We start from the raw sequence: 19,530 nt of genomic DNA on the forward strand, positions 1-19,530 counted from the left end.
ATGGGCTCAGCTGTAGGGGACAGACCCCGGTCCATGGCTGAGCCCCACCCCAGAGTACGGCCCCGGTGTGGGTACAGCCCCCGCCGTGACAGCACAGCCCTGCTACAGGGCCCAACCAGCGCTAGAGCCTGGCAGGGCAATCTATGGGGAGGGAAATGGTCTGGGGGTCCCCAAAGAGAGGGCGTGGTGATGGTGCCAATGGGCAAAGCCTCCTCCATCCCACTGCGCCCTGTCCCATGGGAGCAGCAGAAAGTTGGGGGCCAGATTTTACCCACACTGAAGCCTTTTTGGGGACACCAGCCCTGAGCAAAGCCACTGCCGTCCCCGTTGCCTCGCGGGGGAGCTCAATGGGGTGGGACCCACTGGGACAGGAGCTGTGTGGGCACGGTGCCACCTCCAAAAGCCTTTTGCTACCTTAAGTTTTGGAGTTACTCTGATCGGTCACTCATCCATAAAAATTCCCTACCTGTGCTCACTCGGCAAAGGAGGTCACTGCTGGGATAATCATAGAATCACAGAACGGTTTGGGTTGGAAGGGACCTTAAAGCCCATCCAGTTCCACCCCCCCTGCCATGGGCAGGGACACCTTCCACTAGACCAGGTTGCTCCAAGCCTCATCCAGCCTGGCCTGGGACACTTCCAGGGATGGGGCATCCACAACATCTCTGGGCAACCTGTCCCAGTGCCTCACCACCCTCTCTGGGAAGAACTTCTTCCTGACATCTAATCTGAACCTCCCCGCTTTCAATTTAAACCCGTTACCCCTTGTCCTGGCACTACAGGCCCTTGGAAAAAGTCCTCTCCCAGCACCCTTGTAGCCCCTTCAGGTACTGGAAAGCTGCAATGAGGTCTCCTCAGAGCCTCCTCTTCTCCAGGCTGAACAAGGCCAACTCTTGCAGCCTTTCATCATAGGAGAGGTGCTCCAGCCCTCTGAGCATCTTTGTGATCATCCTTTCTCTTGGTGGCGCAACCGTCCCTGTTTGAGCCTTTAGGGTAATGTTGGAGGTGGGAGCCACCACTGTATGATCCCGCTGCTCTCGCTTCTTCACAGCATAGGACAGATTCACCCCAAAAACATTTTCAGGCAATGAAAAAATGAGTTTGTGTGATTTTAGGGAAAAATCAGGTCTTCAGCCCAAATACCCATTTCAGCATTTCTGGCTGCTTGAATTATTCTCCCCCAGTTCCAGGGAAATGGTCTCCCCCATAATTTATCTAAAGTACTTCTTCCTTCATAGATATTTGTTTCTAGAAGAAAACACTATGATCTTAGGGAACAAGGAAAATAAAATGAGCTACTCTGCATGTCAAGTCCAGATTCTGCCATCCCACCCCCACGCTGTGACACCGTGCTCTGCTCCTCCAGCTCACAGCTCAGGAGGGCGGTGAAGGGCCGTGACCCTTGTCCTGCCACTGGAGAGAATAAAGTTACCCCTGAAGGATCCAAGAGCAGAGCCATCCTTCCCTTTTCTTTCTGGACCATCCCACCACCCCGCACTGCAGGAAGAGGCGCTTTCAAGCTCTTTGAGAGCACCTGAGTTGTTCATACGCTTGGCTTGAGAATTTAACCCATCCTCTGCAGCTGGAGAGGGGAAAGCAAATAGTTTTGATTTTATTTCAAGGCAAATTTCCAGCGGTGAACACGCAGTGTGCCAGGCGTGGTCTGCAGAGGCCTGCACAGCTCATGCTACAGAACCAGCTGCAGAACCAGCTCAGCACCGATGAGTTAGCAAGAAAAGCCGGGGAATTTCGTTCAGGAAAGCACCCAGCTATGAACCCTGCCCTCTTCCCGCGAGCACGAGTGAATTAGGGCTAATTCACAAGCAGAGAACACAGAACGAACCTCTCTCCATCACGCACGGGGAGAGAACGAGCTGCTCGGGAGCGGGCAGACGAAACCTTCCTGCCATGAAACATCTGCGTTCAGGGCCTGGGAAACTTAAGAGCGACAGAAACATGTCAGGAACCAGACAAAAGAAAAAGCCAGGCCCCTTGCAGTGTCCCACCCAATACACCCCCAGGAGAAGAGCCCCCACCTCAATGCCAGGGACCCTGAGACTTTTGGGGAGCTCCTTGGGATGGGGGCTGAGCTCGGCTGCACAACCACACCCCATCCCTGCACTTTGGGCACGTTCCTGATGAACCCTGCCACGTCCTGCTGAGCCCTGGCACAGGGAGCACAGCAAAAGCAAAGAACTCATGGCTTCCAAGGACCTGCCCTAGGAACACCTGGAAGCAGGAGCTTAAAGCTGTGCCTCCTGCTCAGATTTTAAGGGTCTGGAGACAGAACCTGAGCAAAAGTCATTTCATCCTCGTGCTCAGCACGAGTGGCACAGCAGCTGTAGGAAACCACTGCCAGCGACAGCGAGATGCTGATGGCTGGGCAGCAGGTACCTGACGCCAGGCTTTGGAGGTAAGGAAGACACAGAGATCAGTATGTTGTGTGGAGCAGCTGCGATGAAAACATCTCTTTTAGGATGAAATATCTGCTACGGAGCAGAACTGGGGTAAGAAGCCACCATATGGTAATTAGGGGCAATAAATTCAGCTATGCACCCTATTGAGGGATTCAACTCACCTTCGCTGTCATTATTCCAGGGATAACGGTCTCCTTCTGGGCAAGAAACCAGAGAAGGCAGAAGCCAACACTGCAAGGGGCCAGCAAAAGTCTCTGCACTGCCGAGAGGACAGGAAAAAGAGCCCGGGAGACGGGACTTCGCACCACCACCCACACCTCTGCCCTCCATTCCCTTTGTTAGAAAATGAGAATAATGGCAGCACCTTCAGTAAACTCTTACCAGGCACCTGTAAGAGTACAAACCACAACGTGCCACTCTCACGCTGGTCCCCAGCACAGAGGGTGAGCTTCACCCATAAATGTGCTGTTCTGAGGAAAAAACAACATGTGGTGGGAGACTTGGGAGAATACAAAGAGATTTCGCCATTTCCCTCTGCCAGATAACTCCGGTTACCTAGGAACAGACACACTTCTCTAACGCGGCCAGTTCTTCTCATCAACACAGGATGAGCATTTATTGTCTTGTGATGAGGAAAAAAAACACAAACAAAAACCAGCGCTCCACAAGTGACATGAAACATCGTACACATACACGCCACATGATGTGGAACAAATCTGGGAGCTAGGTCCAGGTTAATGGTGTTAAGACGTCTTAGAAATCTAATGTAAACACTTAAAAACATACAGAGGAGTCCAAAAAAATCAGCCACGGTAGTTCAGGCAGCGTGTTGAGTCAACTTTCTGGAATTACGGTTTCTGGCATCGAAGAGGACGGAGGGGGGTGAGATGGCTGATCCCACCCAGAGCGTTTCGTTCAAGCTCTGTAGAGATCTCGGGCAGTGACTGCTAACGGGGCGCAACTCTGGCATCCGGCTCCAACCATTTTGGTGGGCAGGCGCCCAAGTACGCCCTTCTCCTTGCACCAAGCGTTTTCAGCGTGACTGAAGGTGGGTGCTTCAAAACAGCCCCCCAGGTTATCCAAGGGAAAAAGAAAGGAGAGAAGCAGGACCTGGAGTCCCCAGCAACGCTTCTCCTCTTGGTTCCTTTGAGCTCTCCAACCTGATACACTTAGAAGAGAGACACAAATCGCTTCTGAAAAATTTTGGCAAGAGGCTGCGGATGGCGAGGAGCAGGGCTGGAGGGAGCGTGGCGCAGGCGTGTACCATGTTCTGGCTTCCAAGTACAGCCGACCTCACGTTCGGCCCCGTTCACCTCCCCTCACTCCCCCGTAGCGCAATCGTACTTCCAGGCGGTTAATCGACAGGCAGTTCTTCCATCACATGGCAAGCAACAAAGAACACTTAAAATTACACTTGACACAAGACAAAGGCACCTAAAAGCTCGACAACGCGATCAGGTCGTGTGCCGTTAAGAAGGCTTCAAGCGTTTGTACTTACAAGCACATCGCACGTGCACAAGCAAAAAAGCCCCTCGTGTTCGGAGCACGTGAGGAATCCCAGCCCCAGCTAAAGGCCGGTTCTGCAGCAGGGCGTCAGTGTTCCCCGTAAACAGAAACTCAGGGAGTCTCTGCCCTCTGATTCATGTTTGCTTTCGCTTTGGCCCTAGTAAAGGTGTCATGCAGGCTCCAAGCTGGACTCAGTATTTACAGTATGACACGGGAAAAGTTAGAGCAAACGGAAAGCTCTGCAGGGACAATGGGGAGGGAAGAGTTCTCCTCCACGAACTGATATTTTATTAGATAAGGCACATGTAGAGAGTTTTCAGAAGATCACTTGCAGATCAATCCCACCTAGCTAGGTCATCCCCCTGTCCCCTTCCGGGAGCCAATTTTGTTTTCCAGTTACTCAGTGTGAATTTGGACTGATTCCACTTACACCATCCACCTCTGGCATCCCGCCGGGCAGGCTCTGGGTCTGACCCACCCAACACCACCCGAGTCCCCGCAGAGGGGCATCGTCCTTCCCAGGGTCACTGGCCCAAACTTTCAGAGACAAAGACTTTAAACACTCACTCCCTATAAAAACACTGGGAACTGACCTCCCAGCCCTGACAGGTCTGAAACAAATCACAGCAGGCTGTTGAAGGAGAAGCAAAAACTGCAGCCGCGGCTGCTCGGATCGCTGGACACAGGGGAATTGGATGGCTCAGGCTACAGGAGTCCCGACACGCACGCACAGCACAGAGATGAACAACAAGACGGATGCTAGCTCTCAGAGAACACAATCCAACAGCTTTTATCCTCTCTTTAGCCAATTCGACAAAGCCAAGAATCTCTCTCTCCCTGCTCACACATGGAGGGTGTTGCTGGCTACACGGATGCAGAGCAGGCCAGCAGCTGACATCCGTGACGAGGACTAACGAGCTCTCCTTGGTCTACCACTGCAAAGTGTTTGGATTTCAACTACATCGGAAGAAGGCAGAATTACTCATTGGAACAGAATTCCCCCCAAACCACACTGGGGCCCCAGCAATGAGATCAATAGTTATCTTGCATCCGGCCACTGGCTGGGAGCCCAGAAAAAAGGGTGTCCTGAAGGTGTGTCCCGCAGGGCATTTCTTGGGTCAGCACAAAACCTGGATGCCACGCAGGTCTAAGTCAGATGGCAGAGAGATCTCCTGCTGCCACCTGTAACAGGGTGAACGTCACCCAGGCAGCCAGCTCCAAGGCCTAGTGTCAGCCAGCTTTTCAACAGTTTCCAGTAGGCTCTGAATCAGGCTTTTAGCAAGCAATCATTAACTAAATGAGATGAAGCTGCACCTCTGAAGCACACAGCTCTGGCACAAACTTTTGGCAGCAGGGAAAGCAAGGCTTCTAGCAGAACAATAGTCCTAGCCAGGCAAATGAGGACTCGTGTGGACTTCACATCTGAACAACACTCATCCACAGCAAGCACCCTTACCTAAAGGATTCTTCACCAGAGAGTGCAAGCAAATGAGGTTGTAGATTTTACAAATACCTGTGATATCACTAGTACCGAATAATTTAGGTGTTGCATTTCCCACAGAGTGAAAAATTCCAGATTATTCATCCGGGAAAGAAAACACCGGTTGCTACTCATGCTCTGACTGCGCATGTTACAGGCGACTTGGCGGCGAGCTGCGCAGGGGATGCAAACTAAGCAGGGAGGCAGGAGGAACAATCGCGGTAGCGCTCATCGTCGTGGGCAGTCAAGCCCGTTTCACAAATGGTCACGAGAGGCTTCCCTCGAGCAAGGACAGCAAACGGTCGGTTCCTCAGTCTGCAACAAGGCAAATTCAACGCAAAGAAAAAGCTTTCCGATAAGGCCGTGCAGAGCTCCGGAGGTGGCGAGGACTGACAGCGTGTATCTTCTGTGGCGATGAGGACACAAAAACCAGAAAGGACCCCGAGATGACTGGGGTGCTTGGCGGGGGGGGGGGAATGCAAATGATCTTTTCAAATAACAATAATAAAAAGACGAAAAAGAAGAGAATCCAGGCAGTTTACAGCTGTTGCTGCTTAAGGCCATTGGTTTCCCGGGGGATAGTTGGGCACTGTGGGATACTCTGGCAGGCTGTTCCCAGAAAAATTGCTGTACTGGGCCTCCCTGCTGGGAGGGTTCCTCCATGTCCCGCTGTTCCACTCGTCCTGAGCTTTCTGAAAGCTTCCACCAGCCCCTCGGTAGATTTTATGTACCTAAGTGACGACAGAGAGAAGAAACTCACCAACAGGTCCCCACATCTCTTCCTCAGAAGAGCCACAGTCACTTCAGTATTTCTTTACTCTGTGAAAAGCAATGCTTCCCAGGAACAAAAGCACTAAAAACATAATTACACAGTGAGCAGAGGTGCAAATCGATACTATCGACCCAAGACTTGAACCCATTTCAGCCACGTGTCTGCGATTCGGGTTGGGGATCCCACAGCAAGGCAGTGAACCCAGGCCAGGGGCCTGAAACCTGAAACAGGTACTGCTGCTTCAGCAGGGCTTCTGTTTTCTCACCTCCTCTGCCACAAGCCAGAAGCTGTCCACACAGTCCTACCTCCAAATCCTTCTTTCCACAGAGAACCGGGGACTACTTACTTCCCATCCTGCCACCCAGTCCTCACTGCAGGCCGTCTTGAGATTTACCATCACTGACCACCCCAATGAGCAATGAAGTTCGTTTCCAGTGATGTAAAGGAACACATGAAATGGTGACAGTGTCCAGCCCAGCTGTCCTGTGCTATCTGGATTTGTTCTCTCCATAGTCCAAGAGACACCAACTGCCTACACTGTAAAAACCTTAGAAGTGATAGTTTACGCAGCTGCTAAGCTGCCTGTTGGTGATGCTGTGATACAAAGTGCAGCTAGTCCAAGTCAGAGAGACATCTGAAGCACCTACCCTTAAAATGCAGATGAGCATTGCCACTGCTGACATTGTAAACATAATGGCAGGGAACAGCATGAACACAGCAGCTGCAACGTTGGTGCTGAAGAAAGTAATGGCTGCCAACCATCCGCTGGAAGAAACAAGGAAAGAAACATCATCATTATAGCTCTTTTTTTAAGGTGTCCTTATTATCAGAAAACTCACACCCAGAAATTACCAGGCAGCTTTAAAGCTCCTGAAAATGAAAAGAACAATGAAGAAAAGGGCCAGAATGAAATGCAGCTCAGGCAGGTATTTTCCCTCAAATGTCACTTGCCTGCATCCCTCCGTGTAGCCCTCGGAACCCACTCTCAGACCTTCAGGGGCCAGCCAGCAGCACAGACTTTGGGAAGGGAAGATTTATTCCCAAGGCGCTTTCGGCTGGGCAGAGGTCGTGAGTCTTGAGATCACACCTGGGAACAGGGACCGCGAGGATCCTACGATTCACACTGCGCCTCTACTCCTTTGATGGCAATAATCAGGTAAGGCAAGGGGGGAGCATCAGCAGTTAAGAAAACAAAACGCTATACGGCGTGCTAGGACTTCCTGCTGTCGCTGGTGTCAGCAGGACCTGCTCTCAAGTCTTTAGAGGCAGAAATTTAAAATGCCAAACCATTATAACATAACCAGGGACAGACACTGAAATGCTCCCGTTTCTTTTCGGACAACTCTCACAATACTTGCTCTATAGGCCAACAGTGAGTCATCAGGCACTGCTCACCATGTGCTGCAAATGCTGTGAGGGCAATGCTGGGAGGGTCAGATGCATGCTGAAACTGGCTGGTTAAATGCTAAAAGAAATGGATACTGCAGAAAGGTTCTAAAAAGAACAAGCAGGTGAAGATAGTAACTTCTGCCAGTGCAGGAACCCTTACACCAACCAGCAGTGGAAACAGAATTGTGTACTCCAAGAGCAGATATAATTAAGCCACAGAGGGAAACAGAAAGCTTCTTCCACTCCACCCTGTACAGACTCCCTCCAGCTTCTCAAAAGCTCACGGCAACAGCCCATAACCTGAAACCCTCGGGCATGGGAGCTGCGTGCTCAGCTGTAAGACCGTAGGAGCATCCTGCTTACCAAGCTCCCCATCCGGAGAAACCAATTGCCTGCAGGATCGTGAGAATAAACTGTGCACCAAAGATGAAGAAAAAGGCCATAAAATTAAACGAGCTGTCCGACCTGCGAAGGAAGAGAGGAAGTTAGCGGGAGACTGGCACCTCACGTCGCTTCACGCTGCCGTTTGACCCCATCACGTACAAACCCTCAAACGTGTTATCTCCAAAGAGATCCCTCTACAGCTGTGTACTGTGAAGGCTACTCCTCTTTCCATGGAAGTGGAGGCACACAGATCCACGAATCATCAGCGCCTAATCGCTTCCAACAAGCATGGCTCCTGCAATCACTCTTCCAAAGTAACTGCACATACGATGACACACGAGGAGAGGTGATCTCCTGCCGAACAGTGCCCGAATCATTTCTCTGGCCAAACAGCTGAAGGCAGCACAGCCTGACACCGGTGCAGCCCCGCCACTGGCAAGGAGGCACAAGCGAGCCTGACCGCTGGCTGGAAGACTTTGCCCGCATGCTAAACGTGATCATTCAGCATGACAATTCCAGCTGGGAATGTCCCAGTGGCTGCTCGTCATCATGCTTACACGCCCACAGTTAATAACCCAGCACTGGGACGTACCAGGAGGAAAATCAGCCACAGGAGAACTGGGTGGCACCCTGTCTGGGGCCATGCAGAAGCCCACTTTCGCATCTTTGCGGGCTCTGTGTCTTCAGGATGTCTAGGTTGAGAGGGCCCTGAATACGTGAGGACCTTTAATTTAGGCAGGTATAATAGACTGCATGAATACGATCCCAAACAAAAAGGCTGACCAGATATGTTCGTGGTACCGCTGTCGTGGGTGCACTGGCCACAGCACTGTCCTGCTGAGTTTTGGCTCTGCCACAGAATGGCAGCAGAACACCTTCACCCCATTAAACCAGCTACATCGATGAACCAGCCTTTCACTGTAAGCCCAGGCACCTCTAGAACCCCCCCAAACTATCATTTTTAATAACAGAAATGATTCCCATTCTCTCAGGAACTCAAAAGGCCCATGTTTTAAAGAACAGATTTACAAAAAACAGTTGCTTATGAGGCAGCTTGGTGCAAGGGGGTTTCCAAAAGAGCTCCTGTCATTCCCAGCTCCTGCTCAAACCTTGAAAGTATTGAAGTGTTTATTATTTTATTATTATTATTTTAATGTTTATTAGTATAATTCTAGCCCCTAATGACTAAAGAGGAGATGTGGGAGGCTGCCCAGGCTCCAGAGAGGTCAGTGCTGTAGACCCTTGGGTAGTCTGAGGCAAGAGGAAAAGCCTCCAGCCAGGCCCCTGCTGCTCCAACCATGCGTGTTGGCAGGTTACCTGGCCTCAGAGGCTGTGAAAGAGATTTGCCATCCTCAAGTATCTTAATGATCCCGCCCTTCAAATACCACCTTAGAGTACAGCAAATGTGAAAGGAATACTTATGCATGGACTTCTCACAGTAGTGCCTATCATAATCCAATTAACAAAGATTAGGCTCGAAGCTGAGCCTTCAAACAGACTCCTACAACTACGACCTGAAAGGGCTGGAGTCTTCATTTGACAGGATCTGTGAGAATTAGCACAGAGACACAGAAAAGGTGATTTCTGATCCAGCTTTCCAGTGCAGATTTGCAGCAGCTTTGCCCTAGCGCCAAAGCTCTGCAGCCAATTTAATTTTGGATGCAGACGTATGACGAAAGTTTTACGAAAGCATCCTCTCAGCACACGAGGCCAGTATCGAAGGGCTGCCTCTTCCCAGAACAAGCGTCGCAAGTGGGTCTGACCTTGCTTTCTTGAATCGCGACTAGCTGCGATCCCACAAGTAACAGCGCTGCCCCACTGCAGCGATCTTCAAGCCTCTTCTACAACTGATGTCCAAGTCAAGGATCTCTGGGCTCACCAGTCTGTCCCCAGGGCTTATTCTTTTTTTAACTGTAGAAGTCTTTACACAGAGTAACCTCGGGGACCTTTCAGTATTCAGTTGCACAAACACATACAAACAACATGAAGGAAATAATTAGAAACGGTCCCTGTGTAGCCCAGAGGAGGTCAACGGGGAGGAGTCATTTTTCCCAGACTTCAGAATGGAAACTGGCCTTTGAACAGAGCTCTAGCCAGCACTCAGCCATCAGGCTTCTGAACCAGGGAGGGGGACAAAACCCCAGACCCAGAGGGCAAGAGGTCAGAGCTGGTACTTTCATGTCTTAAAACTTTCACATGAATCCAACCCAGCGGTCTTCCATTTCCACCAGAAACCGTCCTCCCCCCTACTCCACGATGCCGTCACTGATGTTTTAAGCACCACCAGTGCATCCACTGCCCGCTGTCATTAGCATACCAAGCGTAAATTCAGAAGAGCATTTAAACAACTAATTTAGCATGGGCTAACTAGACAGGACCCGCCTGCCAACTCCCATTTCTATCAGCTGCTTTTGCCATTATCTAAACCAACTCATCACAGAATCTGGTGAATAATCGAAATCCAGAGAATTCTGGCAACAGGGAACCAGAAGGAGCTTCACCTTCCAAATCCCTGACTGGTGTGCTGGGTCTGCTGGGGACCTGCAGTGTGACACTGGGCAGGTCTCTCCCCTCCTCTGTGCCTCCTCTCCCTGCGCCAGGCCGGAAACTGCTGGGGACCTTCATGGCATTATGCACTAATGTCTGAATAATGCCTCGTGATCCACAGCAAGCACGAGCAATGCAAATGATTATTAATTAAAGAGAAAACATAGGATGGCTTTAAATATTTGTGGAGTTTCAGAAGGACTTGCTCCAGGGGACTGCTTTTATCTAAAAAGCAAAGCCGCCAAGCTCTCAAGTATCTAGAGACAAAAAACCAGACGAGTTCTCAAAAACTAGTAACTTAATAGTCTTCCATCAAAATAAGCCTCAACGAAGCTTTGCCAAATCTCTCTCAATGCTATACTGATACAAGGGTGCTGCTAATCTTGAGATATTTAAGCAAAATATGAATTTCATCCTCACGTAAGTGGCAAACTGCTCTGCTGCTCACCCCCAACCCTAGGCAGGTGACCCTCAGTCCTACATCTGGTATGTAAAAGTAGCCACATTCTTCTTCATTTTGAAAGTAAACAAGACATTCAGACATCCAGCCCTTAATCTTTATCCCAGACTGAGAGACCTCCACAGGAGCACTCCCCAGTAACAACACACCTCTCGCCCAGAGGAAACCAAACCAAAACCCACCTCGTGGGTTTCTACTTACCGAAAGGCTTTGTACGCAGGTCGGAACCAGCAGACGTAGCCGCAGGGACTGAAGAGGATCAGCCAGAGGATGGCCAAACCAAAATTGACCCCATAGCCTCCTCCGATCCACCACGCCAGGCACGCGATTATATTCACTACTAGCGTGATGCAGTAAACTGCAAAGAGGGCAGAGGCAAGAACATGAGGTTGTGCAGGCTCACGTCTTCACGCCAAAAGGAAACAAACAGCCAAGGTTATCACAGGAAGGGTCCACGCTGCGGTGGGAAACTCCAGCCCAGTAATGCAGCTGCTCCAAGCGAGTCACCCAGGAGCAGCAGCCCAGACACATCCGTCTCCAGAGGGAGTGGTGCTGCAATGGGGCGAGGATTTTGGGACTTGCCGAAGGATGGCGAGCTGGGTGGTATTGGTCACACCAGTTGCAAGACTCAGGACAATATTATTATGAATTATGAACAAGGTTCAATTCCCATTTGTAGCCAAACCACCTTTACAGGAGGAGAGGCATGTAAAACACTGCTCTGCACCCAGCTTCAATGTGGCTTTGTTCTCCGTGCTCGATGAGGCTGCCTCAGGAGCCAGCACAGTGCCTTGCAGGCTCTCTCTCCGCTTCCCTGGGCCTCTGAAGAAGCCTGGAAGTTAGCTTCAGGGCTTCTAAGTGCTGCCTTGAGCGAGGGGATAAGCAAACTCCAGTCAGGCTGAGAACATGGGACCACAGGCCCTTTCATATCCGTGTTCCTGCCACTTGGATAAAAGGGAATGGTTGACAAGGGCCCCCAGAGCACACCAGTGCTGCTCTAAGTAGACGTGCATGAAGTGACACTGCTCCTCCCTTCCCCTGAAGCTCAACACCACTGCAAAGAGGGCTGCACACTTCCCAGTTTTCGCAGGCTGAGCTCAGTCCCCTTGCCAGGGGCTCTCCGCTTTCTGCCACGCACTCCCCTCAAAACCCCAGGGACTCCCTGCAGCTGCCCTTGCATCCGCCCGGGCTCTGCCAAGAGGCTCAGCCCAACTAGAGGCTCCTATTTTGGAAAACAAGTGGTAATTCCTAACAAATTCTGCAGTAGCGTGTGTCAATTAGCACAGATAGAGAGAAAGGAGGAGGCAGAGGGTCCAAAGACAAAAGACCCTCCGGTACCACCCGGTGATGAGCCCACAGTAACACTGGACCCTGGTCTCATTTATTCCTCTTCACCCATGGTGAGTGAACATGTCCTGCCCATTCCCGCTTCGCTACACGCGGTGGCTCCGCAGCACACCTGCGCATCGCCGGCTCGGCCCTCTGACGCCCAGCTGGCCTCTTCTCTTCCCTCCTCTTGGCACAGACCCACCTGCCTTCATGCAGCCTGGGAGATGCTAAACAACAGAGTTGTGCGCTCATAAAATAATACTGACGACAGTCGGGAGACTCTAGCGTGGAACGCATCTGAGCCAGGCTGCTTCTTCAGACATACAAATCACATAAGAGTTAAAAACCCATCGTTTTGCTACAAAGAAAATTTCTTCTGGGCAGCTGACAACAAGCAATGGTTTGGGTGTATCGAGGGGAAGAAAGAATTTTAACTATTTGAATTTAATTTAGACAGTAATTACCTGCAATTGCCCAAATTTTTATTTTCAGGAGTCATTTATTCCCCAGAAGTTACTTAAATTTCTTCTGGGCAGCTGACAACAAGGCTTCACATGCAATGGTTTGGGTGTATCAATATTGGGGGGAAGAAAGAATTTTAACTACTTGAATTTAATTTAGACACTAATTACCTGCAATTGCCAAATTTTTATTTTCAGGAGTCATTTATTCCCCAGAAGTTACTTAATTTGAAACACCCCACCAGGCCAAGAATATCTCTAAAGTTTAAAGGAACTTCTGGTTCTCCCTGCACCTCAGGTAGGAGTTTGTTCTCCAGCAGTGGGAGCTCTGGTACAGGTTTCCCCATATCACCACCCACTTTAATTAAATGTCTGCATCCAATTACAGTAATGAACACTCAACTTTCTAGCAACGACTTCTGTGTTTCTGTCTGTAACATGGCCTGTCGCTGCTTACCTCCTTCCCTCCGTATGTGTCTCTCTCCCCATCCCACCCCGAAAAAGTCAGGGGTACCCCAAAAGAAAGTGTGCTGCAGATGGAAATCTAAAACTCCAGGTCTCCTGGGCCGGGTGGACTAGCTGCCCAAATGGCTGGCACCTTTCCAGCCTGCCGTTAACTTGAATGAGGGACGCTTTGTTTAGGAAGAGTGGCAGACAAAGGCAGCTTTGCACCATGCAACATTTAACCGGTTGGTCTGAAGGGACAAGCAGTTTCTTCAGGCAAGAAAATTACAGAGCTCATTTCAGCATCTCTAAATAACGGAAGAACAATGGAGTGATAGATTATGCTATTATTTATGCACACAAATCTCTCTCATACACACACCCTATGCATCTGGAATAAAAGCCATGCCACCAAACGCATATCTGGCAGAAAACAAGCTTTCCTTCCGTGAGGAGGGTAAATAGGATGACAAGCATTTGGGGGAAAAAAGATAAGCAAGGCAAAAAGATTTTTAATCTTCCAAAGCATTCCCTGTGGTTCTCCAGGCCTGCCACACTATTTTTCATCCAATTTCATTCCTTGGAGAAGAATGGTCAATTATCATTACTGCCTTTTGACAGGCTAAGCCAGACAGCCGAAGCGCAGAGCCAGGAGGTCTGTTCATACAGAAGAGCAGCAAATCACCGGCTGTGACCGAGAGGATCAGCGCCCTTCTGCAGCAGGACGGCGACGTTCTGCGGGCTACGGAGAGCTAAGGAAGGGACAGCTACAGCCGTCAACGCTGCTTCGACTGGGAAGGGAAATCTGTAGATGGCACAGACAATGGTGAATTGTAGCCGTCCTGTACAAGGTGGGGAGACAGGCAGCAAGCATACAGGCCCCATTTGTTTTCTTGCCTAGAATTCTCCTCTTCTTAGTTTAGGTGAATAGGGAATTACATTAAGAGGGCTATTTTGGGGAGTAAAACAGCGCTTGACCTTAATAAAGGTATCTAATGGGTCTACTTTTTTTCTCCTCAAATGTACTAATAGACTCTTCTAGCACTGATACTCTCTCCTTTCTCCAACAGCAGCTCCGCAGCAAAGCAGCTTAACATTTAGGGAAAAAGCTGTATTACAGGATTCTAAGATGAATCATTGTTTCTCATCAACTAATTGCAATCAAAACTTTCAAATGCGGAAGTCACTGAGATCTATGTTTTTTCACTACACACATACATTTTCCCAGCACAGGTTTCTTATTCAACTTACAGATCCATACGTGGTAGATTCTCTTCACCAGAGACTGATAATCGATGGGAATTTCATCAGCAAAATTCTGGTAGAAGCATGGTTTCAGAGGGATAAACTTGGGGAGCGGTGGGAAGTTATTCACCTTTTCTACAATGCAAGACACAGGTATTAGCTGAATGCAGAAACATTCTCACACGGCCGAGCAAGTGCAATATCCCCCACGCCTGCCCAACACACCCCCGTGGGCACCCAGGGCCGCGGAACTCGCATGGATCGAAAGGGAAAACCATTGTCAGCTCCGGCCACGCAGGCTGCTCACTGCAGCACGTCCGTCCTCGCGCTGGGCACCAAACTCTTGGTTCTCCACCCTCGGCAGTAGACACCTTGTTAAACTGGCCCGTGCAAGGCTCAGAGCGAGCAACGGAGACGAGCTAATGGGTTCGATACCTTTACACAGCAGCGGAAGGTTGTGTGAAAGGTGTTGGAAGACAAAAACCTTGAAGTAAGCTCCAGGATGAGGTTTCTCAGGAAGAGGGGGAGGCCAGCAACGTCTGGGGGAAACAGGCTGCACAGAGGTTTTCAGTCTCAGGAAACCAAAGCGGGAGGAAAGGCTGGCGGTTGCCCAGACCAGCCGGTTTACCTTCAGACACAGCTCTGAGGAGGCAGGCTTGCTGGCACACGGAGCAGGCCTCAGGGCCTGGAGTAGCCGTGTCCCTGTGACAGTGAGGAAGGTGCTTTTGGAAAGCATCTCTCAAACTGGAATTTAGTTCTCAGATGTCATCCAGTTCAGGGAAAGCAAGTCAGATGTCAGGGGTGATTTCGCTGGGGCAAGATTCATGAATGTACCCTTTTTTCTTTAAAAGTCAAGTTTTTCCGATAATGTTAAGCCCCACCAAAAAAAAAAAAAAAAGAAAAAAGGCTTTGCATTCAGCTAAATCAAATGCTGACAAATCGATAGAGTGAAGAAAAGCTTCCCTTGGGAAGAAATTATGTTTTAAAATCGAGTAATTAAATGCCTGAACCCTCTGCACTGAAGCTGCCGTCAGATCCGGCTGCGTATGTGTGTGCCTGGATGCGCGTCTCTACGTGTTTGGGAATGTTTGCTCTTGCCTTCCAGTGCTGATTAAAGTTTGATTCCAGGGCATTGTGACTAATTGTCTCTAGTCTACTTCAGCCCCAGTAAACAGAATTAAAAACAACCAGAGGAAGAGATGAAGAATGTCCTGGGAAAACCTCCAAATGGCACAGAAGACGAGAGGAAACGTCTGAACAAGAACCGTCAGCACAAGAGTTCCCCGTCTCTTGCCATTATCTCCGTGAGAAGACATTTCGCAGGAGCAGCTTCTTCGCTTCACTGGAAGGTTGGCAGGGAAGAGCAAAGCTGTAAGCCGTGCTTTAGGACAGCAAAGCCTTTACTTCATGCAAAGAAAAGGCATATTTTCACGCAGAAATTATGGTGAGGATAACGCCCACTGCAAGTACATCAGAATTAAAAATGGAATAATGTCTGAAGTCACCAGCCTAACACGACTTTTCAGTAGACTTTTCCTTATTAAAACAACCATTAAGTCTTCTGCCCCTCCTCACCCATCTCTGCTAAATCCATTTTACATTAATTCAGATGCCCTCTCAAGCTGGTATCGGTTACTGGTTAACACCTACTGCTGACCCCGTCACACTGATGTCCCACAGCTGCTTTCAAAGTCCATAGGAATTTGAACTTCTTAGCACTATGCTTGTGTTTGCTATAAACACCTAATGGGCTTTCTCCTGGACAGCCTGCCTAGGCAGCCTACCAAAGGACAGAAGAATGCTGGATCAAAGGAAAGGAAGTGGGCATGGCTTTCAAAGCTAAAGAGACTTCCTCTACGGAAGTCAGTAAGACCAAGATTAACTGACTACAGTAAAAGCAGATTCTCCAACAACCTTTTTGTTTTTTGGATGAGGAAAATATTTTTCTGTCCCCCTTGAAGAGCTGAAGCTGCAGCTAGTGACTTTGGCTCTGCTGCCTTCCATTTTCTCTCTCCTACAGTACAGATCCGTCATGGGCAACAGAGCTGCTGCCAGCCCCTCGTGTAGAAGTCCCCAGATGGTGGGTCCAAGCCCAACTGGCCTGCTGGGCACCAGCCACAGCAGTTTGTCATTTTTCAAGCTCACAAAATGCTCCAGGTACTTCCACAGTTGTTTGCTACGTACTCAAAGACTGAGATTACCCTTCTCTGTTGCTGCCCAGCTGCAAGCAGCCGGATGAGCACTTTTTCCCACCCAGAGACCCTCTAGTTTTCAACGGTTCTGGGTTACTTCCAAGAACAGACAAAAGAAATGCAATGAAAACATCACCTTTCATGTCTGACTGCACAGCCTGGAGTACTGCAGTGCTCCCACCAAGGCTAGGATCAACACATTAGATCAGCAAGCACAGCCCGTGCTTTCAAAATCCAGACTGTATCCCCAGTGAACAGCAGCTATATGCAAGTCCCTGACTTTCTCTTAAGTTGGGAGGAATTTTGTTAGTAATTTCACTACAAGTGAAAATAAGATGCATTTATATCAATAGTACAGCCAGGAGCAGTGCAGAAAGCAGTTTAGCCTCCCTAAGGAAGAAATTATTCTCATGTACTTTTTTGTGGATAAATTCCATCCAAACAAGTGACACTGAGCCCTCCTCGTTTGAACAGTACCCTCAGCTGACAAATCTACAGTGGGCACAGCCTAGAAGTGAACGTGACCAAGGCCAGGCGAGAGAAGTAGCTGATGAGCTTTAGGATCACTAAGGGAAGGGACACACACCTGATGCATTACAGCCATCGCGGCACACTGAAAACATTCCCCGAAACCACTCTCCCCACTCCGCCATACTTTGAGGTGCTCTTACCTGCCATTGCTATTAGCAGTGTTCCCTGGTGAAGTTTCAGACAGATAGCAACAGATCTATTAGAGAAAGAAAATCAGATCAGCACATGTCACTAACCAGCACCCAGAACCTCCTGGCACTGGGAGCATGTCCGGTACGGCGTTTGACAGGCTGCCAGCTGGGGCTTCCCACTACAAACTCCTCGTCCCCAACTGCCCAAAGGCGGCACACTGGAACCTTACAGAAACAATCACAGTTTCACCGTGTACATATAAAGCTCCACCTGGCAGCATCATTCAGCACAACCCTCCCTGTCAACTACTTTCGAGGCTCCCATTATTCAGCAGCAAACTAACGTGCTCCGGGTGGTACCTGGCAGAGGCGGAGGATGCACCGAGAGCCGCTGCCAGAACACGTGTACGTTCCAGCTGCAGCCAAACAACACGCCGCGACCGACAGCTCTGCTTGGGACCCAGCAAAGCACATGCATCAGAAGAGAACTTTGCACGAGCTCACCAGACTTAATGCCTCATTTAGGTGCTGAGATGATTTGTTGGCTCCTGGCTCCCCGTGGACCTTCCCAAATGCTGAAACAGATCATCACTGTTACCTGGGCATAAACTGCTGTTACAAATCAGCTGGTACACAAAACCCAACACTTAACAGCTCTGCAGAACCCTTCTTAAAATGCAGATTCATTCTTCCTGTTACCACCATTGAACATGACCACAAGCCTGGAAGAATCGAATCCTGCAAAGTTTACTCAGCGTCAGCCGCGTTGCTGATTTTGGCAGAACCGATTGCGCAGCTGAAAGCCGCAGAGAGGTCCGTGCTGAGCTCTGACTCTAGCCGTTCTTCACCAAGGATAAAATCAGGGTGCCCCTACCTGCAAATCCCAGGATGGAAACACAGAATACCACAAAACAACCCTCTAAACCAGCACTGCAGGGTCTGACAAGAGTTACCGAGAACAAAGTCTAGACTAAAAACTGCCCCTACAAAACCACAACAAGCACCACACGCTGCTGCCAGCAGCGACAGCAACCCCAGCGCCGAGTCAGACTAGCTGTGCCATGTCCAAAGCCCACGGGATTGACAGCGGCTCGTCTCCCTTTTCCGCACTTCTGCGCTGCCCTGCGTGTCCCCTGTATGGTCTGAGGTTGCAGGGTTGACAGTGGCACAATTATTTTGTTGGGCTTGCATTTACTTCCCTTTCTAATGGAGCTGCTCTAGCACAACCCTTGGTGGAGACAACTGCACTCCGATAAGCAGTGGCACCTGTACCAGCAGCTTATTCCTCCTGTGCAGAGAGATACAAGCTTAGCTCTGAGTACATCGAGGAGAGCACATTATTTTACCTGCACCAGTCTAAACAAGGTAACAGGGTAGGCAGGAGAGCTGTCTCACTTGTGAGCTGCTCAGGGATGAGACTCCCCGGGTAAAGGCTCGCACACGGGGTCCCGACCGCAGCTGAAGCCTCTGGGCTTTCCCACAACGCACGCAGACATTACCCTGTGTCCAACGGGTGTTTTATAGCTTACCATTCAGAAATGGGAGCGTTTTGCTGTGCCTTTTTTTTCCTAATGTGTGAATAGAAAATAAAGTGTGAAGACAGTTAAGACTACAATTAAAGCTTCACCCCACCCACCTGCAGCTGCTCCCAGCTGAGATCTGTGAACATCTGGGGCAAGAACAAACGACACAGGAACATGCACTAGGAGAAAAGAACCTTTTACCAAAAGATGAGCCAAAATGAGCAAGGTCCTTCTTCAGAAGAGGATTATTTAGGTCATGTACTTCCGTGTCTTACAGCTGCAGAGTGGGGGGAGGCGTTGGTCTGTCTGCTGGAAAAGGGACCAGAAGGAAAGACCAAGAGACACATTCTTGGCTTGATGGGGGCATAGTGGCCAAACAGTAGCTCTTGGGTGCCCTCCCTTCTCAAGGAGATAACTATGGGGCAGCTGAGTGGCTTTAACTCTAAAAAATGAGTAAAACCCCCCAGAGAACAGAGAAAGCAGCATTCCAGTGATCCACTCCCTTCTCATTTACCTGCTCATTTCCCAATAAATCTCAGCCACGGTTTAATGCTTTGAAGACAGAGATGATCCTTATGGGTCCTTTCCAACTGGAGACATTCTGTGATTATGATGTAAAGAAGCTACAATCAAGACTACCAAATATTCCTCTCTTTGGCAACCTTTGCTTTATGAGTGACCTCACAGAAGCTTCAGGGAGAACAACTGTAATTTCCCTA

General features: G+C 49.6%; 1 protein-coding gene across 1 annotated transcript; it reads right to left on the reverse strand.

Moving 5' to 3' along the window:
- Positions 1-5,928: 5,928 nt before the first annotated feature.
- SCAMP4 (secretory carrier membrane protein 4) lies at positions 5,929-14,594 on the reverse strand (the record flags this gene model as incomplete). The annotated part of the gene is made up of 5 exons (XM_010160815.1): positions 5,929-6,134; positions 6,823-6,940; positions 7,928-8,029; positions 11,157-11,313; positions 14,441-14,594. Coding segments are annotated over 5 exons (708 nt in total), but the record flags the coding sequence as incomplete, so codon positions are not given.
- Between the last annotated feature and the right edge of the window lie 4,936 nt (positions 14,595-19,530).

Source organism: Eurypyga helias, unplaced genomic scaffold (assembly GCF_000690775.1).
Source record: "Eurypyga helias isolate BGI_N326 unplaced genomic scaffold, ASM69077v1 scaffold22691, whole genome shotgun sequence".
Lineage (NCBI taxonomy): Eukaryota > Metazoa > Chordata > Aves > Eurypygiformes > Eurypygidae > Eurypyga > Eurypyga helias.